General features: G+C 39.3%; 1 protein-coding gene across 1 annotated transcript in view; it reads left to right on the top strand.

Moving 5' to 3' along the window:
• LOC126281887 (uncharacterized) overlaps positions 1–23512 on the top strand; it is a 39216-nt gene extending 15704 nt beyond the window's left edge. The window contains exons 2-3 of the mRNA XM_049981202.1: positions 3575–3745; positions 21111–23512. Of these exons, the coding sequence (XP_049837159.1) occupies positions 3575–3745; positions 21111–23206 (2267 nt within the window). The 3' untranslated portion in view covers positions 23207–23512. The remainder of the gene's footprint in view (positions 1–3574; positions 3746–21110) is intronic.
• The last annotated feature ends 2464 nt before the right edge of the window (positions 23513–25976 follow it).

Raw genomic sequence — 25976 nt, 5'->3', positions numbered from 1 at the left:
GGTGATTGAGCTACAATGATGTGGAATTGTGTGAACTTTCTCAAGATAACACCACACTAAGCCTTCCAACAGAATCTACATCTATACCATCTTCAAGCCACCGTATTGCTTGTGGTGTAGGGTGTTTCTGGTCCCGCTATCATTTCTTCCTTTCTCTGCTCTGATATTGAGTTGCACGAACAAGTTAGTGTCTTTGACATCTATCATGTTGAGATTACAGGAAAAGTTTCCATGTTGCTGTGCATCCTGATGATATACGTTAAGCATTGTCATACTGCATATTCAGTCTATAGATGACATATTTTGCGGAGAGCTTATAGTTTGTGAGTGTGACCAGGTTCATTGAAATAAGAGATAAGTATATGTCTATTGCAAGGAGATACATGTACTCATTTTTTTGGATCAAATCCATTTTCTGTTGTTTAGGGTCATAAATGTAGGCACATATGGAATTTCACATTGCATACATTGTTTCTAGTATATTTTGCATAGAATATATTAGTCTGATAGGACTTCCTGCTTAATCGCTTAAGAACGATGCAGAAGCTTCCCAGTTGTTTATTTGTAATCTATAAAGATGCTGTCATGCCTAAACAGCACTGATCTTACCTGTTTGTGGAAAAAATATACTGCAATTTTTCCTTATCTTTCATTTAATCATTCATTCACACGTGGTGCCCATCATGAAGGAGAGCACTCAACTTTCAAAAAGTTTATTAAAAACAAATTGTGACTAGTGCTATTCAACCAACATTGTTAAACATGGTAATCACTTCTAGATTCCTATTTTTTATTTTATTTTTGCACGTTGGGAGAAGAACAGGCACTTTGGAGAGAAACCACTGCTGCTCCTGTTATGCTACTCTGCTGCTGTTGTCAGAGATCATTGTAGTTCTCTATATATTGGAAAACTTAAAAACCTGTTTAAAGTGAACTTTAGTGTTAGTCAGAGTTCAAATATTCGCTATTTCCTACACTTCCACCATCCTCTCAGTCTTCTGGCTTGTTTTTGTGGTTTAGCTTAACTTCTTCCCTGTGCCAACATCTTTGTCTCAGAATAATGTTCACACCCAATGTCCTCAAATAGTTGTTGGATGTATTCTAATCTTTGTTTTCTCCTGTAGTTTTTACACTCTGTTCCCTAATTCTTAACACTTTTCCTATCATCCTGTTCTGTCCACCAGATCCTTTTCCACACTGATTCTACAAAGAATCTCTTCATTCCATACCTTACCAGTTCACTTAATTTTCAGCATACTCTAACATCTAACCCAAAATGCTTTGACTCTTTTCTGTTCCACTTTTCCCCCAGTCCACAATTCACTTCTGCATTGTGCTTTGCTCCAGATGTATTTTCTCAATAATTTCTTCCTCAAATTAAGACCTATATTTGATACTAGTAGACTTCTTTTTAGTGAAGAATGAGTTCTTTGCCTTTCCTAGTCTGTTTACTATTTCCTCCATGTTATGTTATATTTTGCTTCCAAAGTAATAGAAATCCATCATTTAATCTATTATGTCGCTCTCAATTCTGATGTCAAGTTTATCGTTATTGTTATTTCCACAACTCTTCATTACTTTCTTCTTTCTTTTATTTACTCTGTCTATAATCTGCGCTCTGTAGACTTTTTGTTCCATTCAACAGGTTCCATAATTATTTCACATTTTCACTGAGAATAGCTGTGCCATTAGCAAATATTATCATTGATATCCTTTCACATTGAATTTTAGTCCTACTCTTGAACTTTTCTTTTATTTCTGCCATAGCTTCTTTGATCTACAGTTTGAACAGTAACAGAGAAAGACTGCACCTCTGCCTTACACCTCTTTTTTTTACTGAGCCCTTGTCTCTATGGTCTTCTGTTCTTATTGCCTCCTCTTTTTTCTTATATATATTGTATGTAATCAATTTTTATCTAAAAATTATCTTCATTTTTCTGAAAATTTCAAACATCTAATTCCATTGCTTCTTATAGGTCAATAAATCTTAAGTAGGTATCTTGATATTTCAAAAGTCTTGCCCCTATGATCAAATCTAGCATCAGAACTCCCTCCCTGGTGTGTTTACCTTATCCTTGTCAGCAACTTTGATGCATCAGCTGTTAAGCTGATATGTCTCCAGCCTCATAGATTCTATATCCTAACTACAACAGTCATTTGTTTGCCACATCTCTCAATGATTTTAGATATTGTAAAGGAAAGTCATCTATGCCTTTTCCTTTATAAAATTGCAGACCTTTAAAAGAGCTTTCAGACTGTGGCTAATAGTAAATCCTCTACATCTTCCAAATCAACATCTATTTCTGCTTCTATCTTGTAATTAGACTGTTCCTCCCGTTCATAAATTCTCCAATGTATTTTTTCCATTCTGCTGTCTTCTCTGTGTTCAGCAGTGGAATTTCTTTTGCACCCTTAATGTTGACAGATTTTCTTGCAGTTTCACAGAAAGTTGCTTTGACTGATCTATGTACTGGGTCTGCACTTCCAGTGACTTTTTTTCATTGTCTTCACATTTTTGCTCCAGCCACTTCGCTTTTCCTGTTAATTTCATTCCTAAGTGTCTTATATTGCACTATTCCTTTTTACCCTGAACATTTTTGTATTTCCTATTTCTACCAATAAAGTGAAGTGTTTCTTCCATTATCATATGTTTCGTTGCAGTTATCTACATCTACATGATTACTCTGCAATTCACATTTAAGTGCTTGGCAGAGGGTTCTTCCTCTCTACCATTCCACTCCCGAACAGTGTGCGGGTAAAACGAACACCTAAACCTTTCTGTTCGAGCTCTGATTTCTCTTATTTTATTTTGATGATCATTCCTGCATATGAAGGTTGGCTCAACAAAATATTTTCGCATTTGGAAGAGAAAGTTGGTGGCTGAAATTTCGTAAATTGATCGCTCGGCGACGAAAAACATTTTTGTTTTAATGACTTCCATCCTAACTCGTGTATCATATCTGCCACACGCTCTCCCTTATTACGTGATAATGCAAAACAAACTGCCCTTTTTTGCTGTATTTCGATGTCCTCCGTCAATCCCACCTGGTAAGGATCACACACTGCGCAGCAATATTCTAACAGAGTACGAACAAGTGTAGTGTATCTTGTACCCATATTTGACTGTTGAGTGTTTGAGGGTGTCCATTTTAATGATACCCATTCCACTTCACCAGGGCCACTTGCTGTATTCATTACTGTAGTTTATACAGCTTCAGAGAACTTTAAACGTATCTCATATTCCTTAGTACTTATTGTCCCACTGACTTATGCATTGCTTCTTCTTACCAGTTCTCTTACTACTCAGCGTACTCTTTATTATTACAAAAGTGTGATCTGTGTCTGTATCAGCTTCTCAGTATACCTTACTAGCTAATATCATATACCTTATTCCTTATACTTGAATATCTTATTTTTGAATCTCTTTCTCACTATGATACAATCCTGTTGATATATTCCCATGTCTCCAGGCCTTTTCCAAGGATACCTCCTTTTCTTGTGTACATTAAAGAGTGTATTTGCTATTGTTAATTTAAAAACAAGAAACCAGTTTCACTGTGAACAATCTTTTCAGTTCTCTCTGGAGAGTTGGACTACGATGTTGCACAGACAGATGAAGAGGTGAATGGACCGAAGAACAAAAAATATGTTCATCATCCCAACAAAGATGTTAATACAGCTCTCAACATACTGATGGTAATTGCAGCTTCAGTTGTTGTAGGACTTGCTGTAGGACATTACCTTGGTAAGATACCATACATTATAATCAGCTGTACGTGTTGTCCTCTTTGTGTCTTTTTTTCTGCCATCATGGTTATAAAGTTATGGCAGTTAATAACATCTTTTATGACTGTAATAAAAGTATTATTAAGACCAAATGTGATTTGCTTTATTTTATAGCATTTTCAGTGGTCACTTAACTTCTCTCTCTCTCTCTCTCTCTCTCTCTCTCTCTCTCTCTCTCTCTCTCTCCTTTTTTTTTGCTAGAATCTCAAACAGTTCTGAAGCCTTAACTTACTATTATTGTTATGTATAGTTTTTTTGTTACACAATTCCTAACATTCTTCTGCACATATACGGTCGATTTTTGCACACAGCACTTTCACTGATGACAAATAAATTAATATTTTTATGTTGTGCAAGTCCATTGCCATCAGCTTAAATAGCACTTTGTTACTAGTGTTTGTATTTTCATTTATTATGTGTTTTGGAAGTTCTCTTATGTGGCTCAAAAATGTTTCTTGCTACTGAATCTGACTATTTTCATGTCTGTTTTTGTTGTGGTAGGGCAGTGGGTGTTTTGTTGGAAGTGTTCTGCAAATGTTGAATGTTGTAACCTGCTGGTTACTACACATTCTGCTAACAGCAGATGTAAGTGGGGCCACTGCGGCAAGGTTAGTGCGCACTGAAATTAAAATTGTGTGCCCGCAACTAGCTGAGATGGTCACGAGGAGCAGCCTGGTCACCAATTGCCATTATCAGATGCTTTGTGCATGTGCAGCACTACACTATTGACACATGACATGGATAGTGTCTTTCTAAAGGCATGAACCTGCCTCCATGCCATCGGTTGGTAAATGGGTTTGAGACATGTATACTACTTCTGTTGTACTCTTCTTGATGCCATTCCATGACCCAATAAATTGTATCTCTTTTACAGCCATGTATTTCCTTGTGTTCCTAATCAGAACACAAATGGCAACATCGAGGGTCAAATTTTTGTGAGTTTCGGATTCAGCTCTTCCATGAAGGCTTTATCCCCGTAACTTCTGCAACAGCAGCAGGTGCATATGGCTATATTGGAATGTTTGTTTGCCACGTTTACCCAGGCTCGGGCACCTACCGCCATTCGTCCCCTGTGATGAATCCCCGAAGGGCTGGGACATGTATGAGAAGAGACATTGTCAACATTTCATGGCATTCCAAGTGGTCAACACAGAGGTCGATAAGGCTCTTTTTTTAATGGTGCATACCTTGTGTGCCAGTTAGCTTATCTGCAGAAACCAGCATCACTTTCTTTTGACGATATGCATAGTTTGCTGTCTTCCTTTCACCAGAAGTGTATGCAAGTGGTTGCAGCATGTGTTGAATTCTACCAGTGTCACAAACAGCCACAGCAATCATATTGAGCTTGGACGGCCAAGTTTCACAGCCTCACTCATTAAGCGTTGGTTCGTCCCGGATATCTTATGCCGACAACATTGTCAGAGACAGTCATTTGTTTGGTCCCAAATAAGGAGTTCAATCAATGTGCCATTCAGCTAGAAGATGCTACATTAGAAGAGGTTTTGATGGCACTGTTGACTGTGTGCAGCCCTGGTGCATGGAGCCTGGCTCACTGGGGGAAGAGGAGGAAGCCACAATACAAAGAAGCCAACTGGGCTGATGAAGTAAAACATGTTATAAGCAGCAGGGAAAATGAACAACACTTCCTTCATGCTCCTTTTCTTTTGCACAGTGCCAGCAGGCGGCCTGCCCCAAGCAGTGGACTTCTTAAATGTAAAAGAAAGGGCACGTGGCAGGGGTATTTCGATCTCTATCACAACCTTCCACCCCAGGAGTCATTACAGGAATCAGTGAACATTGATATTCATGCTGTTTCATCATCGTTTATTATTGTCTGCAAGCCAGAACAAACTGTTCATTGAAGTGCGGGTGATAGGTAAACCATTAATCCTACAAGTTGACATGGTGGCCACTGTGTTGCCACTCGGCACATAGATGTAAGACAGGCTTGGGTTCCCACTGTTGGCACACATTGAATGTTGATTGGTAAGCTATAGCAAACAGCAGATTGCTGTTCCTGGCGAATTTACAGCCAAAACAGCTTACAAGTCAGTTCCATTACGTACTTGTTGGTTAACAATGCAAATACTGAAAATTTTAAATGCCTTTGCTACTTTTGTTTTTCTATTGCATATGCAGCATACCTGGTGTCAGGCCAATTAATGTGTAACAAATTGGATATTTTGTGTTCTGAGCTTTTGGTTTTCTTTGCCCCAGGGTTAGGTTTTGCAAACAATTTCACGGGACCCCTCAGCCTCAAACCCTCTGCCTGCCCTCCCTTTTTTGGATGTAGCTGGTGCCAGTAGCTTCATGTGACCAGGTTAAGATGGAGCTGGATTGCTTAACATAATTGGGAATGATTAGACCAATTTCCTCAAGTGAGAGGGTTATGCTCTTAGTGATTATATAGAAGTGGGCGGGGGGTCAGTTCCTTTCGAAAATCAGCTTGAGTGAAGCCTACCTTCAGATTCTGTTGGATGAATCATCAAAACAGTCGCTTGTTGTTAATATGCCTTTTGGCCACTGTGAGTACCAACAGCTTATGTTTGGAGTTGCTAGTGCACCTGCCATCTTTCAACATCTTTTAGAACATTTTATGACTGTTGTCCATCATCGCATTAACTCTCTTGATGATATTGTCATGACAGGTGCTATCATGGAGGGTCACCTATGTAACCTCCATTCTTTGTTCCTATTTTGCAGACCACATGCCTTAAATGTAACCTAGCTAAATCCAACTTCTCCAAACCTTCCATTGTTTATTTGGGCCATGTAATTCCCCAGCAGGACATGTGTCACTTGGAAGAATATGTTGCTGCCATTATGGCTATGAGAACTTCAGGCACTCCTTGGCAAAGTGGGGTACTGTCACAAGCTCATTCAGAGAGTGGGTACTATCACCCAGCCCTTGCATCTGTTGCTTTGTGAAAGTGCTCCATTTGTTTGGTCTGCAGTCTGTTAGCATGCTTTTGTGCTGCTTAGTCTTCACTAAGTGCCGTGTTTGGTCATATTTCAACCCGGGAAGCATCCAGTCCTGGCGATAGATGGGTTCCAGTATGTCCTTGTACATCACCATTCAGATGGGTCCGAACAGCCCATTGCCTTTGTGTCAGAAACATTCATCTCAGCTCAGCAACATTATTCTTTGATGGAGAAAGATACTTTTACTATTGTCTGGGCCTTAAAAAATTCATACGTGCGAAATTTCATTTAATTTCTAACCCCAAGCCCTTACTTTCACTGTTTAGGCCATCAGTGCCTTACCGGACAAAGCCACTCATCATCTACAGCGGTGGGCTCTGTTCTTGTCCTGGTACAATTATGAGATCCATTGTCATCCCATGTCTCAATTATGGGAATGGTGGTTCTTTTTCTCAGCTCATGACTTCATGTTCAAGCAGGTGGAACTACTTTGTTTCCAACTGGATATGGAGGCAGTGCACACAGTGGATGGCTTTCTCTTTACAAGTTCTGGTATTGCCTCTGCTTTGGCAGTGGATCCAGTGCTCCAGCATGTTGTATGCACGATACAAGATGGATGGCCCAATTTCTGCTGGGCTGGGCAGATCTGCTTCAGAATTTTTATATGAACAGCCATTGCCTCTCCTTCTTGAATGTATTATTCACCTGTCGATGGAAGGGTTTACTCCCCATGTTGTGGTTCATGCAGCTCAGAGATAGGAGGCTCTTCACTTATTACATCAGGATGACTTGGAAATCTTTCACACAAAATTGTTGCCACACTGTGATGTGTCATGAAGCAGGAGGAGGAATGCCTTGTTGTGGCCTGCCCAAGTGTTCGGGTCGGGAAGCAGTGCTACACACTATTTTTTCACCATGGCTGACCCCAATGCAGCTGCTCAAATATCTCCACTCATATGATTCTTTCTATTTATTATATTTTCAGCCACTTTAATTCTATTTAGTTAAATAAACTCTTTTCTTCCTTTAAACCTAATCTTATTAAAAAAGCAGAAAAAAGAACAATTGAGATAAAAAAATCTAATCTGAAATTGATAACAAATTTATTCTCAACATTTGACCCATCTACTAACATCTTTAGCTTATTGTTAAATTGAACCTGAACATTTCTAGGACTATTATTAATCCCATCAATATTTTGACTTACACCATCACGAATTAATATTATCTGAAATAAACTAAACTTAACCTTACATAATGGATTTAAAACATTATTAAGACCAAAATCATTTAATGGAACAACATTCATCTTTTTTTCAATTTTCATTATAATATTATTCAATAATTTCATAGGATTATTCCCTTGTATTTTTACTAGAACAAGACATTTAGCATTAAGATTCGCAATTGCTTTACCTATATGATTAAGATTTGTACTATTTGGATGAATCAGTCACACTAATCATATATTTACACACCTTGTTCCTCAAGGAACCCCCTTGCACAGCCTTGCATAGTACTAATTGACACAATTTGAAATGTTATCCGACCAGGTACACTAGCACTACGACTACCAGCAAATATAATTGCTGGACACCTATTATTAACCTTATTAAGAAATACAGGGCCATCTATATCAATAAATTTATTTCATTCCTAATTATTGGACAAATACTTCTATTTATTCTAGAATCAGCAGTAGCTTTAATTCATGTTTTCTAAATTTTAAGAACTTTATAATCTAGAGAAGTTACTTAACTTATGTTAACAACTCCCTCAAACCACCCATGCCACTTAGTAGATTACAGACCTTGACCATTAACAGGAGCAATTGGAGCAATAGCTCTATATCAGGATTAGGAAAATAATTCCACCTATTCAATATTAACCAATTCATAATTGGATTTGGAATTACATTATTAACTATAAATTAAGGATTACGTACAGAATTTGTATTCATTAGATTACGATGAAGAATAATTTTATTTATTGCATCAGAAGTTTTATTCTTTGTATCATTCTTCTGAGCTTTCTTTAGCAGAAGACTGGCATCAGCATTCGATGATTTCAGCCGTAAATAGAAATATTAAAAAAGGTAGGAAGATTTTTCTGTTTAGCAAAAGTGACAAAAAGCAGATTTCAGAGTTCTTGGTGGCTCAACACAAAAGTTTTGTCTCAAGTACAGACAGTGTTGAGGATCAGTGGACAAAGTTCAAAACCATGGTACAATATGCGTTAGATGAGTATGTGCCAAGCAGGATCGTAAGAGATGGGAAAGAGCCACCGTGGTACAACAACCGAGTTAAAAAACTGCTGCGGAAGCAAAGGGAACTTCACAGCAAACATAAACATAGCCAAAGCCTTGCAGACAAACAAAAATTACGCGAAGCGAAATGCAGTGTGAGGAGGGCTATGCGAGAGGCTTTCAATGAATTCGAAAGTAAAGTTCTATGTACTGACTTGGCAGAAAATCCTCAGAAATTTTGGTCCTATGTCAAAGCGGTAGGTGGATCAAAACAAAATGTCCAGACACTCTGTGACCAAAATGGTACTGAAACAGAGGATGACAGACTAAAGGCCGAATTACTAAATGTCTTCTTCCAAAGCTGTTTCACAGAGGAAGACTGCACTGTAGTTCCTTCTCTAGATTGTCGCACAGTTGACAAAATGGTAGATATCGAAATAGACGACAGAGGGATAGAGAAACAATTAAAATCGCTCAAAAGAGGAAAGGCCGCTGGTCCTGATGGAATACCAGTTCGATTTTACACAGAGTACGCGAAGGAACTTGCCCCCCTTCTTGCAGCGGTGTACCGTAGGTCTCTAGAAGAGCGAAGCGTTCCAAAGGATTGGAAAAGGGCACAGGTCATCCCCGTTTTCAAGAAGGGACGTCAAACAGATGTGCAGAACTATAGACCTATATCTCTAACGTCGATCAGTTGTAGAATTTTGGAACACGTATTATGTTCGAGTATAATGTCTTTTCTGGAGACTAGAAATCTACTCTGTAGGAATCAGCATGGGTTTCGAAAAAGACGGTCGTGTGAAACCCAGCTCTCGCTATTCGCCCACGACACTCAGAGGGCCTTAGACATGGGTTCACAGGTAGATGCCGTGTTTCTTGACTTCCGCAAGGCGTTTGACACAGTTCCCCACAGTCGTTTAATGAACAAAGTAAGAGCATACGGACTATCAGATCAATTGTGTGATTGGATTGAGGAGTTCCTAGATAACAGAACGCAGCATGTCATTCTCAATGGAGAGAAGTCTTCCGAAGTAAGAGTGATTTCAGGTGTGCCGCAGGGGAGTGTCATAGGACCGTTGCTATTCACAATATACATAAATGACCTGGTGGATGACATCGGAAGTTCACTGAGGCTTTTTGCAGATGATGCTGTGGTGTATCGAGTGGTTGCAACAACGGAAAATTGTACTGAAATGCAGGAGGATCTGCAGCGAATTGACGCATGGTGCACGGAATGGCAATTGAATCTCAATGTAGACAAGTGTAATGTGATGCGAATACATAGAAAGATAGGTCCCTTATCATTTAGCTACAAAATAGCAGGTCAGCAACTGGAAGTAGTTAATTCCATAAATTATCTGGGAGTACTCATTAGGAGTGATTTAAAATGGAATGATCATATAAAGTTGATCGTCGGTAAAGCAGATGCCAGACTGAGATTCATTGGAAGAATCTTAAGGAAATGCAATCCGACAACAAAGGAAGTAGGTTACAGTACGCTTGTTCGCCCAATGCTTGAATACTGCTCAGCAGTGTGGGATCCGCACCAGGTAGGGTTGATAGAAGAGATAGAGAAGATCCAACGGAGAGCAGCGCACTTCGTTACAGGATCATTTAGTAATTGCGAAAGCGTTACGGAGATGATAGATAAACTCCAGTGGAAGACTCTGCAGGAGAGACGCTCAGTAGCTCGGTACGGGCTTTTGTTAAAGTTTCGAGAACATACCTTCACCGAAGAGTCAAGCAGTATATTGCTCCCTCCTACGTATATCTCGCGAAGAGACCATGAGAATAAAATCAGAGAGATTAGAGCCCACACAGAAGCATACCGACAATCCTTCTTTCCACGTACAATACGAGACTGGAATAGAAGGGAGAACCGATAGAGGTACTCAGGGTACCCTCCGCCACACACCGTCAGGTGGCTTGCGGAGTATGGATGTAGATGTAGATGTAGCAATTGAATGAGGAATACTATGACCCCAAATAGGAATTCAACCTTTTTATCCTATACAAATTCCATTACTTAATACAGCTGTTCTTTAAGCTTCAAGGGTAACCGCAACATGAGCACACCACAGTATTATAGAATCTAATCACTACGAGGTTTATTCTTCGCAGTACTATTAGGACCATATTTCATAACCCTTCTCGTCAAAAGAAAATCTTGAGTAAAAATTATTATCCCCAGATATTGAATAATAAAATAAATGAAAAGAATAAGAAGCAGAAGAATAAGTCCACATTGATTCTGCTGGTCCTCCTTTAGAAATTTTCGGGTTATTAGTAGTTGATGCTTTGTCTTGTTTTCCGTATGTCACTCTGCAGCAGCAGATGCGAAAGTCAAGGCCCTTTGGAAGATATCCTCCATAGAAGACATGCCTTGCACCTTGGTTTTGGACAGTGTTTCTCAGTTTGTGATGCAGTCTTTTAAGGATTTTTGTACACTGTGGTATTTGCCATTTCCATGTGAAGACAAATGGTGAATTGGAATACCTTGTCCAAACGTTTGAAATCAAGTTGCACAATTATGTGGAAGATTTCCTGGCTGAGTAGGCTCTCACATTTTATTTTTTTATTATTATTTTTTTGTGCTCTTACAGAATGATAGCAATTGCGACCAAGAGTCCCACTGAGCTCCTACACCGCTGTCAGCTGGATTCCACCTGTCATCCACAGCCAGCAGAGTTGCCATATCTTTATGGTTTGCAATGAAGATAAAGTCAAAGCATGCCACTAGGATCAGCTGTGTTCTAGGATGAGCACAGGGTCCCCTCTTCAAGCTGTGGGCACAACACCTCATTCTTCATCACCCCCGGCTGTTCCAAGGGTTGAGCAGGCCAATAGTCAGGGTTTCATCAGCACTGATGGCAAGTTTGCTTTCTGCGGCAGGTGCTGACACCTCCCACTGCACTGAGTTGGCGCTGCCATCAGTGGTGGCAGAAGCCAGGCCTCTATCAATAGTGCCTCTCCTTTCCATTCCGCCATCATCGCTGTCCATTCCGCTGCCCCTTGTTGTGGGCTCCAAGATCTAAGCTTCCCCCCCTCCCCCCTCCACTGTTGCCAGTCCTGGGGTCTGCGGGTGGTGGCGTGCCTTTCCTCCACTCAATTTTGTCTGTATGCATTATTCTGCACAGATCAGGATGGCTACACCTGCTTCCCCACTGTCCCTTCCCCCTACACCCACCCACCCACACACACACACACACACACACACACACACACACACACGCACGCACACACACACACACACACACACACACAAACACACACACACACAAGGAAGGAGGAGTGTAGTAACCTGCTGTTTACTGCACCTAGCGCCCACAGTGAACAAAGGCAGGCTACTTTGGCAAAAGTACTGCACACCACCGTCAAACAGCGTGCCTGCAAATACCTGAGGCCACCATGAGGGGCACCTCGGTCAGTGACTGTCATCACCAGTTCCACTGTGCACGTGCAGCACTATACGAACGACACTTTGTATTTTTGTTGATGTCACTCTGAGACCCAATAAATTGTTTCTCTTTTACAGCTGTGTGTTTCTTTGTGTTCCTACATAGAAGATTAAATGGTTGGTGCCATATTTCCATGTTTTTCCATGTTCTTGCTTCAAATGTTCTATTGGCCTGCCCTAAATATACACTCCTGGAAATGGAAAAGAGAACACATTGACACCTGTGTGTCAGACCCACCGTACTTGCTCCGGACACTGCGAGAGGGTTGTACAAGCAATGATCACACGCACGGCACAGCGGACACACCAGGAACCGCGGTGTTGGCCGTCGAATGGCGCTAGCTGTGCAGCATTTGTGCACCGCCGCCGTCAGTGACAGCCAGTTTGCCGTGGCATACGGAGCTCCATCGCAGTCTTTAAAACTGGTAGCATGCCGCGACAGTGTGGACGTGAACCGTATTTGCAGTTGACGGACTTAGAGCGGGGGCGTATAGTGGACATGCGGGAGGTCGGGTGGACGTACCGCCGAATTGCTCAACACGTGGGGCGTGAGGTCTCCACAGTACATCGATGGTGTCGCCAGTGGTCGGCGGAAGGTGCACGTGCCCGTCGACCTGGGACCGGACCGCAGCGACGCACGGATGCACGCCAAGACCGTAGGATCCTACGCAGTGCCGTAGGGGACCGCACCGCCACTTCCCAGCAAATTAGGGACACTGTTGCTCCTGGGGTATCGGCGAGGACCATTCGCAACCGTCTCCATGAAGCTGGGCTACGGTCCCGCACACCATTAGGCCGTCTTCCGCTCACGCCCCAACATCGTGCAGCCCGCCTCCAGTGGTGTCGCGACAGGCGTGAATGGAGGGACGAATGGAGACGTGTCGTCTTCAGCGATGAGAGACGCTTCTGCCTTGGTGCCAATGATGGTCGTATGTGTGTTTGGCGCTGTGCAGGTGAGCGCCACAATCAGGACTGCATACGACCGAGGCACATAGGGCCAACACCCAGCATTATGGTGTGGGCAGCGATCTCCTACACTGGCTGTACACCTCTGGTGATCGTCGAGGGGACACTGAATAGTGCACGGTACATCCAAACCGTCATCGAACCCATCGTTCTACCATTCCTAGACCGGCAAGGGAACTTGCTGTTCCAACAGGACAATGCACGTCCGCATGTATCCCGTGCCACCCAACGTGCTCTAGAAGGTGTAAGTCAACTACGCTGGCCAACAAGATCTCCGGATCTGTCCCCCATTGAGCATGTTTGGGACTGGATTAAGCGTCGTCTCATGCGGTCTGCACGTCCAGCACGAACGCTGGTCCAACTGAAGCGCCAGGTGGAAATGGCATGGCAAGCCGTTCCACAGGACTACATCCAGCATCTCTACGATCGTCTCCATGGGAGAATAGCAGCCTGCATTGCTGCGAAAGTTGGATATACACTGTACTAGTGCCGACATTGTGCATGCTCTGTTGCCTGTGTCTATGTGCCTGTGGTTCTGTCAGTGTGATCATGTGATGTATCTGACCCCAGGAATGTGACAATAAAGTTTCCCCTTCCTGGGACAATGAATTCACGGTGTTCTTATTTCAATTTCCAGGAGTGTAGATCAACGCAACCACTGCACTGGAGTTGGTACGTGCCAAATTTTTTAATATCAGTGTTATCTCCCTTCTTTATGATCCTAGCAAACAAAATTGTAAGAAAAACCATATTCTTAAATTCACCACTGAACATACATTAAAATAAAGCAAAATACATTCAGTCTTAATATGACTTTATGACATTCAAAAAAGAAGGTATTAACCTATGTGACCAATATGATGTCGCCTGGCAAAGACAAATAATTTTGACTGTTTTAAATATCAATCTCAACTTTCTTCTCTTTCATGCATGTAATATATCTTATGTATTTATCTTATACCAGTGGCTGCCCCTGCTAGCTGAGTGGTCAGCATGACGGAATGTCATACCTAACAACCCGGGTTCGATTCCGAGCTGGGTCAGAGACGTTCAGGGACTGGGTGTCGTGTTGTCCTTATCATCGTCATTTCGTTCCCATTGACATGCAAGTCACTGAAGTGGTGTCAACTCGAAAGACTTGCACCAGACGATCAGTCTACCAGACGGGAGGCCCTAGCCACATGGCATTTTCCATCCTGCACCAGTACCTTTCCCATTTTTTTCCCTACAATTGACAAATTCATTTAATAACCTATTCTTGTTTCTCAACTTTCTTTCTGAGTTGCATCTACCATATATTGTGCTACTGTTGAGATGCAAGTGAGTAATGTGAAATATGACACTGCCCACACACAAATATCACAGATGGCTCACTTTAACTTACCTGTCTCTTACCAGTGAAAGTTGACTGGTTTCTTGCTGCTTCAGAATGTTTATGCTCATTGCCAGCCTCAGCTTTGTAACAGTATTGAATGCCATAACAGTAAGTAGCCACTGTGTACCTGGGTGGATTTGTGTGCAATGTTGTTCATAGTGATTGATAATATTATTTACAAAAATAAGCAAAGTGTCTATACCTGGTCCTTCTAGCAACTTGCTATCAACTTTCATGCCACTCTGGGATGTATTCATCTATTACATTTTCGTTTTGTCTGAAAGCTAAAAGCTGGCTGCTCTGGGAGAGGGAGGTGGGGTTGACACAACAGCCAATGCACAATGAGCCGATCACATGCCTTCACACCAAGCATCCTCTGCTCTAGGGCCAAGTTTAAGTGTGCAATCTGTACAGCAGTTGTAGGTGTCAGGTATACAACTAATTTTGTGTTTGTTAAAATTGTTGTTGTTATGGCCTTTAGTCTGAAGACTGGTTCTTTTTAGCTGTCAGTGCTAGTCCATCCTGTACAAGGTTTTTCATCGCTGCATAATTATTGCAACCGTGCATACTGTATTTAAGCCTTGGTCTCTGTCTACAATATGTACCCCCCCCCCCTCCCCCCCCCCCCCCCCCCCCCCCACACACACTTCCTTTCATAGTCAAATAGACAATTCCTTGATGCCTGAGGATGTGTCCTATCAAGTGATACCATCTTTTAGTCAACTTGTGTTATGAATTTCTTTTTGTACCCAATTTGGATCAGTACCTTATCATTTCTTAATCGATATCCGCATCAAATCTTGAACATTTGTCCATAGCACCATATTTCAAAAGATTCTGTTCTCTTCTTGCAGTTAGTTGGCATATAAACTTGTACTGTGGTGGGTATTAGCTTTGTGTCTGTCTTGACTGCAATAATGTGTTCACTGTGCTTACCCACATTTCTATTTTCTTATTCAAGATTGGGCCTACTATTGTATTACTTCTATTTGATTTTGTTTTGATTGCTCTGTATGTACCTGACAAGGAGCCCTGTTCTTCTTGCAACTCCAATTCACTAATTCTCATTATATCTAACTTCAACCTATCCACTTCCCTTTTTAAATTCTCTAACCTACTTACCCAATAAAGGTATCTAACATTTCAGACTTCAGCCTGTAGGAACCCTAATTTGTTTTTAAAATGACTGAATCGAAATTAAGAAAATAACTTGTTTTTTGCAGGTTAAATATCATAATGGGTGCTAAAACTTCATGATAGGATGTTTACACTGTGCTTGCCAGTTACTAAAATATGAAATTAATATAGAATTGTGTAAATAATTAACAACAGAGTTATGGTTGCCATCAGATAGAATCATGGGGAATGCCACACATATACTTCAGAGTCACACAATTCCTGCCAGTTTTGTAGGAATACAACATACATTTTTTTTTTTGCAGACATGGCAAACAGTTAAAATTACAGCATTGGGAGGAAAGGGGGGGGGGGGGGGGGGGGGGGAGTGTGAGGCAATGGAAGATGGGAGCAACAATTGCATGCATGAAAATGTTACTATTGTGATGTGTTGCCACACTATGACTGCCTTGAGTAAACTCATTGTGCTAACCTAAGTTTAAGAAATGGCTCCATAAATCCAAAGTACCTTGTTAAGTTTTATCACTCATAGTATTGTCAGGATGCATAGTACATCCCACTATGTCTTTGAACCAAAATACTATCATTGTTGTCCCAGGTTCCTGGAAGGAAAGTACCACATCTTTTTGTTGTTACTATTCACACAGTAGTGCTTCTCAGGATCTTTTCCTACATTTCATCTCTGTCTTGTTCTTTGATTGTATACCATCTTTTTCTGTATAATTTCATGTGTTCCATTTGTATTTTACCTTCAGATTTGAAATGAGACACCAGGATTCGTGATTGATTTGACTTCATTAAACACACACACACACACACACACACACACACACACACAGAGAGAGAGAGAGAGAGAGAGAGAGAGAGAGAGAGAGAGAGAGAGAGAGAGAGAGAATTGTTCTTGATGTGTGAATAAAATAATTTTATTTAGAGTCCATTTCATTTAAATGATACTTGAATATCTGTTTCCACAATTCTATGTGTAGATGATGTCATAGCTTTGCATAACACAGATTAGATTGCTTCACTTTTGAGCCATAATTTTTCTCAACAACCTAATCCGCAAATCAGCCCTACACATGTATATGCATGCCTGACATTAATATCACTGCGGATGTACAACAAATTACAGTTTAGTTCACTTTTAATTGGTCTAGTTGTAAGTACTCTGACCAGAAACGTTGACATTATTTTATCTAATTGCTGCCATACATTTCCCACAAGTAATACAAAAATGACTAAGTTTTAGTTATTTGTCCTAATGTTTTGCTCTCTGCACTTGCGTTAAAAGTCTGCAGTCATGTACCAGTATCTTTTACTTTTTTTATTTTAGTAATTAGGTAATGATTTTTTCCCATTGAGGATGATTCATCGAATTGAGAAGCAAGTGATTTCATGTCAAATCAGATCAAGAGTAAATGTGTCACATCACTATTTCAAACGTTGCTGAAGAAATATGTATTGAAGTTCCACGTGATACCTCTCCAAATCGACAATTTTTTTCTGATGATTTGTTAAAATGTTACAGACCTCTCTAAATGAGAGTATTTGTGGAAATGTCGTAACAAAAAGGAAAATTGAAAAATTGTAATAAAGAAACCATTCTTTAAAATAAACTGCAAAAATTTGTAACTTTTTTGTGAATTTCAAAATATGAATAGTCACAGGATGTTAACTATCATGAGAAAAATGATAAAGTGGAAGAACTGCAAACTGTCAGTTATGAAATTAAAGCATGAAATGCTTAAACTGTTAAATAGGTGTACATAAAGATGAAAGAATCTGAAATTTTTTTGTTATTTAGAATTTATTTTCTCCTATTTAGAATTTATTTTCTCCAAAAACCCCATCGTAAATTTTCTAAAAAATTCATGGTATGTTAGTTGGTCATTGTACTGAGGGAATGCACAATAAGAGTGGGCAATCCTTGTTTGTACAAAATGTGAGAAGTTTTTTAGGTAGACCTAGCTTTACTCTCAAGTTCAAAAAATCATTTACACTTGAATATTTAAATTGATTGCTGAGTTTACATAAATGTGATGCAAAACTAATATTTCTGAGTCAAAATAATTACTGTATAACATTATAAATGAGTGGGAAAACAATTCATAATTTTGTATGAGAGCATTTTATAACAAAAATGTGATACGGAATATTTATACCCATTTTTGTTTCTATGATATTATTTACAAATTATTGTTATCTTCTGTCATGATTTTACTACTTCATGATTTTCCATACTTTGCCTACAATGTAACAATCAACACTGCATTTTTGAAAAGAGTTCATTTGTTTTTTTCATATGGTTCTCATTGAACCTTTGTTGCCAAGCTGAATTTGCATGTGGACAGGAATGATCCAACAACAGCAGTCCTTGGGAAATGGGAACTACACATTGATATTTTTATGATGGCCATTTGAAAACATTAGCAGGATCATGAGGTGTCACAAAGGAGATGGTTATATCTTGCAGCTCATGAGAGACACTTATTATCTGTCCCACCCACCACAAATTGTCATACACACAAGAAGTGAAGTAGCTTATTACAAAGTCTTCTAATGTATATTGTGATCTCTGCATTTCACATACAATAACAGGCTGCATTTCGTGGAGAAATGTTCTTGCAAAGTTTGTGCCACTCTGCTATGCAACCCAGTAGTGACTTGATTGAATTCATACCACAGCCTTCGTAAGAGACCGCTCTTCTCTCTCTCTCTCTCTCTCTCTCTCTCTCTCTCTCTCTCTCTCTCTCTCTCTCTATTTATTTATTTATTTGAACAGAATTCGCTTAATGTACTTTATTTAAAAGAGTTACATCTTTGTTACTAATTCCAGTAGCATCTCTTATAGCATTAACAGCTTTGTGCTGCAGATTAAGTCTTGTTGCAAGATTGCAAGATGTTTACAGAGACCTCCTACCTCATCACCTGCACTTGTTCCATGACCTGTTGCCGAAAATATTCATCTCTTTTGCCTTAATTCGTGTACTACACTGTTGACCAAGCTTATAAAGCTGAAAACAGTTTTTAAAATGAGATGCTGTACCATCAGTCACAAGCACATGTTTAGGTAATGAATGGCCTCGAGATGCTATGTCATTAGTTATGATGCTGACAGTATAGCATGCCTGTGCACTGTCATAAATGAGATTATCACTGACAATAGCAGAACAATGTGATTTCTCAAGGAAGTGAGCAACACATGTGAATATTGAATACTGGAACCTGTGACGTGTGCTAGTGGGGACTTTGAATTTTACTCTGCAAAGCAACAGACCAGTTCTCAGCAAAGAGGAAATGAGGAACTAATGTGTCAGTATTCTGGGATGTGGCTGATTTTGCTTCTGCTGTGGCCTGTCTCTGAATCCCCTGGATGTGATGGTGAGCTATTCCTTTCATGACCCAGTGACTAACCTCTGTAACAAACTTCTCTGGCTCTGCTGTCTTCTTCACCATCTCTTCCCCTCCCATAATGCATAGGTTACATCATTGTCAATATCCTAAAGGTGTAATGCTTCAACAGTCATCATTTCAGCACCAGGACACACTGCACACTTCTGCAGCCAGCCTTTATCTTGTGACTCATGATATATACACAAACGCATCAGGTCCATTTCTCTGTACTTCTTTCCTGTGACACTGCTTATGGCAAAACAAACAAGTTGGAAGTTAGTGCAGTAAATACATGTGCATGCTTCCTTCACTGGCTGGCATTTTACCCATTTTGGTTGTGCCCACAATAGGAATATGGGCATGCCCAAATACCTTTTTCGTTCTTTATTTTATGAGCTTTTGAAATCAAATAATGTGAGGTGGTGGGCATGTATTTCTGTATCTGCTGGTTAAGGTAGCTACCTGGTGTCAGTGTCAGTAACTGTACCTTCTCAGTATAGGTGGCTGCTGGGATATCAATATTTAGGTTTTGAAACCACACATCACATTTCGTGTACATAATATCACTATCTTCAGGTTCTGCACCAGGTGCATCTGCGGTATGCATTTCACAAAGTTTTGAAGGTGTTGCTTGTGTAAAAATTATTTCAATTTCGTCCACTTTTCTTTTTACATACTGTTACCTTCTTGTGCTTCTTAGCTTCTGTCGACATTTAAGGGGGGACATAGTAGAGACTATAGCAGAAGTGCTAACATTCAACACATCAACAACTTCACACCCAGGAATATAAATATCTGCACTGTCTTCTTCAGTTTCACATTTGGGTGATGGTGATCATTCAGATGGGGTGCCACTAAATTTCTTCTTGTAGTGATTGTAACAATTCCTGCACAATGGGTCTGATGCTAATACCATTACTTGCGGACTAATATATTTCTGCAATACCTCTGACAGATTTCCAGCAACTGTGAAGTGTTTTCACTTTTCTTAAGCACCTTCTTTTGTCTGTTTTTCATAGTACACACACTTCACTCTTTCACTGCTGTATTTCCTGACTGATATTGTATCTAACAGAAAGTTCAAACCAAACACAAAACTTGATGCAGAATGGTTTATGTGCAAGTTCTCACTCATTTGTGATTAACAGAAGAATGCTGGAAACATGCGTATTTTACTCTAGAAATTCAGTGACGTGAAGTATGCAGAATGTTGAAAAATTTTTTACACAGAAAAATATTTCCCACATTTTTAGTAATAAATATGTACATAATACAGGTATTTGGTGTAGAGAAGATACTATTTATAATTACTTCAGTAGTGTCTGGTAATATGACAAGATAGCATTCTGTGGCTTTCCAAATTAGAAAAAACAGTGAAAAAATTAACTTAAATTTCATATTTTCATCTTAAATTTGTAAGTTAAAGGAATCCCATAAGAGTGCAGGTGTCAAATAAATTTCAACACACTATGAGGGAGCTTTAATGAAAAACATGTGCCAGGTCTCCAGTACTTTTGGTTTACTAGGTATATTTTTTTTAAATTCTGAACTGTTTTAAGAGTTCTTTACAAAATATGCATTTTTCAAAGGACTGTACCATTTACAAAAATTAAGATAAATGAAAATACTTTATTTCTTAACACTTATGATATAGAGGTCTAATATATATTTTTTCCAGAAAAAGTCATGACCACGGGTTGACATCACTTGTATGATTTGACATGAAACTACCCATGTGCTAATTGTTACTGCCTTTGGTGCAATTTGATGCAGTTATATTCTGTGCCTTTGAAGATCTATTTATTTCAATTATTAGTATTTTGTTTTAGGTTACTCAGAGGAGGTGAACGACATGGGCACAAGAGTGAAGAAATTGGAAGCTGAGAACTTTAAACTAAAGAATCACATTTGCCTGACACTAAAAAACTATGACAATCATATAATGCATATTACAGGTAATGATTATACAGAACTGAAACATTTTAATGAAAATTATGGTGTGTTCCTCACAGTTTTGCTAAATCTTACCTGTCCACATACTGAAGCTAAGGTGTCAGGCTTTGAAACATCTTTAAATGACTTACGGCAGGATATTCTGAATGGTCACATTTCTGATGATGAGCTTCATGACAGAATTGGTAATCTATTACGGAATCGCTCCAAGGGAGATGAAGTTATTGACTACATGAACTCTCCAGAGAAAGCACTTCACAGTGAGGGAGGAACTATTACTACACAAGGAAAGGGACACACTGCCACAGCCTCGCAAATGACAGAAACTGTCACAGTCAAAGGATGTTCTTCACAAATTAATGCGTACACTGAAAGTGTAACAGTAAAAACACAAGAGGAAAGAATTTCTAAGACGAAAATACACGAACACATGTCAAGGACAAGTATTCCAGAAAGTACACAAGTGAGGGTGGGAGGCGAAGCAGAAACAAGAAAAAGTGCATTGTCAGAGGAACTGATCGGTTCACTAGCTAAGTCACCATCTAAAATTTCTATATCTACATCTACACACAGTTCTGAAAGATGCAAAGCTGCCACTGATTCCAAGGACTCACCTGTTAGTACAGAAAATACAAACAAAAGTATGTTAAAACATATTGTGAAAGATGTTGTCCAGGAAATCACTGAATCTGTACTTTCATTGCATCATGATGACATAAGGAATATAAGAAACGAAGCAAAGAGATTGATGCAAAGCTTTCCAATTTTTAAGTCAGCACTATTACTAAACATGGAAGCTACCACAAAACTTAAATCACATCTGCAGTATATTAAAGACATGCTTTATTCAGTCCTGGAAAACAGTCCTCTTATGACCGACAAAAGAAAAATTGATGAAATTTTTAGCAGTGTTAACTTCCATGCACTGCACTTAGAAAAAGCTATGGATTCCCTGCAGGTAATTGAAGTTACCTTAAATCCAAAAGGAAGTGCTGTGTTAAATGCTGAGAGAAGTAATGTTTGCACTGTTTCTGATTTCATTGATGAGGTTTTTATTAATTATCACCACAATATACACCCCTTGGAGCACTATAGAAAACATCCTAACAGCCCTCATGAGGAAAACAATATGTATACTGCAACTGAAACACCATCACATAAAAAAGTCATAGATGATCCTACTGTGGAAGTTTTATCACAGAAAAGTGCTATAGAAAGACATGGAAAGATTTCTAATTTCAAAAAATTGCCAAAGATAGAAACTGATGATAAATTTGTTACTCAGCACCGCCTCCATTCAAAACTACGTAAATATGAAAAAAGACTGACACGTGAAATCAAAAAAGAGAAAAATAAGAAAAAACAAGATCATGATAAGAAAAAGTACAAAAAATCTAAGCAACAGTCTGCTGAAACCAGAAGAAACAATGGAAAGGATGAATGGAAACATAAGGATTTTAAAAAAATGAAGGAAAAGTATCATGACCAAAGAAGAAATTTAAAGAAGCAATATCATTATAAAGAAGAAAAACATTTTAAAAGCAAACTGTATGACACAAGAAAGAAAAATACTCATAATATATACAAATGGAATAAAGATGAAGACTACAGGCATAGCAACATGTCTGGGGATTGGGTGATTGACATGAGTAGAGCACGAGCAGAATCTAGAGAGAATGAACACAAAAGTGATTGGCTCTTTGAAAGAGCATATGCAAGGAAAGCTAAAAGAAATGGGAAGTGGGATATGAACAACTGGAATAACTGGTATTTTCAAAGAGCTGAAGGTAGAAAGTCATGCCGTCAGAAATCTGGCAGTGAATACAGCAAAATTACAGATCCTCCACCAAATGAGTCTGAAAAAGAATACCATGACAATAATAGCAAACAGTATCAAAAACAAAGGAAGTATTTTAAACCAAAGAGATGGATATCTAAAGCCTATATGACTGTTTCCAAATTCAGATTTTGAATATTTTTTGTAGCAGTAACACACTGTTAACATATATATTGACATGTTAATGATGGTTAACATAGTCTGATTTTTATATTGTCTTACATGACATGAATGGCTGTGTTAGTATGTAAACAGGCACCATGAAACCTTTATGATTGTTTTCACATACCTGATTGTAACATGTTTATACTTCTGTGATAATGCACAAACAGTATTGCTTCAAATACATTTTACTTTTTTGCTTTGTATTACTTCACTAATATAATTTCTGTTATTGATATGTAAATATTGTACATGTTAAAAATAAATCTTTGATTAAATCCCCTGTGTAGAACACTTAATCAGATCCAGAATCTTAATTGTCATTGACATTTCCTGTCTCATCTATAAAAGATCAACTTTAGTTCATATCTTTTCAGAAAGAGATTTTCACTCTGTAGTGGAGTGTGCGCTGGTATGAAACTTCCTGGCAAATCAAAACTGTGTGCTGGAGTGAGACTCAAACTCTGCATCTTTGCCTTTCATGGGCAAGTGCTGTACCAGCTGAGCTACCCAAGCACAACTCAAGACCCGTCCTCATAGTGGAAGTAATGCTGTAAAGATTAGTCACAAATCATGCTTTGGTAGCTCAGTTGGTAGAGCACATTCTCCCGAGTTCGCATCTCTGTCCAACATACAGCTCTGATCTGCCAGGAAGTTTCATTTAGTTCATATGTGTTAATTCCTGAGCACTAGATCTCCTCTTGTGCAATCAGCGGAGCTCTCCTTGTGCTGCCACCTGAGATGGAAAGAGAATTAGAGTAATAAGTGTGACAAAAGCCAAAGTTGAAATTCTTGCCTTGATCTGTTTTCTTTCTGTACCTTGTAATTTCATTTCACTGAAGTAATAATGATGGTGGTGTTATGGATGTTGTTGCTTTGTGGATGATTTTTACTGACCATTCACAGATGTGCAAACCCACTGAAAGAGACTTGGCATAGTGCTGTACGTCTGGTGTGAATGTCAAACAGCACCACTCTGTGCAACTGTGAACAAGATCTGTCAAGTGTCATTACATCAAAGGAAATGGTCCACTTGTATGCACTGTGTTTGGATGTCATTTGTTGTTTCCCAATTTTATTGACAAGTACACACTGGAATATTGTTGTGCACTTACCAACACTGCTCCATTCTCTACTGGTCTGTGCCATTTTGTGATGCTCTAACATGTTTGTGTGCTGTGTGGCTTGTCCGGTGTGAACATATCCTCAGCATGCAGTCACTGCAGCACGTATCACAACTAAGTTGTATTACATTTACCCAAGTTAGCAGCAGATCTGTTTGGATGAAGTCTTGCTTTCCTTGTATACAATGGCTACGTTTATACACACTGTACATTCTGTTCGTCATTTACTAACTTTCAGCAGATGCATTTTCTGAGGTCACTGTGTACAGTATATACACATATGACTTCCTGAAGAGTTTGCTCCAGAAACTCTTTTCTTACTTTTCAGAAATAGTTGGCTTAACCATTAGACTATCCAAGCACACCTCGTAAACTGACTTAAGTTCTTTTAATTTATGAATTTTAATAGTCAGAGATTCTTCTGTTACAGTCACTGCCATAAGTAGTGAGATTCATGGACTACAGAGTGTCCCACTTAAGCATTTCAATGCAGATATCTCTGGAGCCACAACAGATTCTGAAAACTGATTTTTAGTGGTATGAATGTAAGGAGGGTCTCATGTATGTAAATACTATGAGATATTCTAAAATGTAAGCAAATATTATTTTCAACACAGACTTGCGCTTTTTAAATGGATGCTGCAGTTGTTGTCGTCTTCAGTCCTGAGACTGGTTTGATGCAGCTCGACATGCTACTTTATCCTGTGCAAGCTTCTTCATCACCCAGTACCTACTGCAGCCTACATCCTCCTGAATCTGCTTAGTGTACTTATCTCTTGGTCTCCCCCTACGATTTTTACCCTCCACACTGCCCTCCAGTACTAAATTGGTGATCTCTTGATGCCGCAGAACATGTCCTACCAACTGATCCCTTCTTCTAGTTGTGTTGTGCCACAAGCTCCTCTTCTCTGCAATTCTATTTAATACCTCCTCATTAGTTATGTGATCTATCCATCTAATCTTCAGCATTCTTCTGTAGCACCACAATTAGAAAGCTTCTATTCTCTTCTTGTCTAAACTATTTATCATCCATGTTTCACTTCCATACATGGCTACACTCCATAAAAAAATACTTTCAGAAATGGCTTCCTAACACGTAAATCAATACTCGATGTTAACAAATTTCTCTTCTTCAGAAACGGTTTCCTTGCCATTGCCAGTCTACATTTTATACCCTCTCTACTTTGACCATCATGTTATTTTGCTCCCCAAATAGCAAAACTCCTTTACTACTTCAAGCATCTCATTTCCTAATCAAATTCCCTCAGCATCACCCGACTTAATTCGACTACATTCCATTATCCTTGTTTTGCTTTTGTTGATGTTCATCTTATACCCTCCTTTCAAGACACTGTTCATTCCATTCAACTGCTCTTCCAAGTCCTTTGCTGTTTCTGACAGAATTACAATGTCATCGGCAAACCTCAAAGTTTTTATTTCTTCTCCATGGATTTTAATACCTACTCCGAACTTATCTTTTGTTACCTTTACTGCTTGCTCAATATACAGATTGAATAGCATCGGCGAGAGGCTACAAACCTGTCTCACTCCCTTCCCAACCACTGCTTTCCTTTCATCTCCCTCAACTCTTATTACTGCCATCTGGTTTCTGTACAAAT

Source organism: Schistocerca gregaria, chromosome 7 (genome assembly GCF_023897955.1).
Source record: "Schistocerca gregaria isolate iqSchGreg1 chromosome 7, iqSchGreg1.2, whole genome shotgun sequence".
Classification (NCBI taxonomy): domain Eukaryota; kingdom Metazoa; phylum Arthropoda; class Insecta; order Orthoptera; family Acrididae; genus Schistocerca; species Schistocerca gregaria.
Note: the sequence above shows the minus strand (reverse complement) of the source record. Positions and strands in the feature narration are given on the sequence as shown.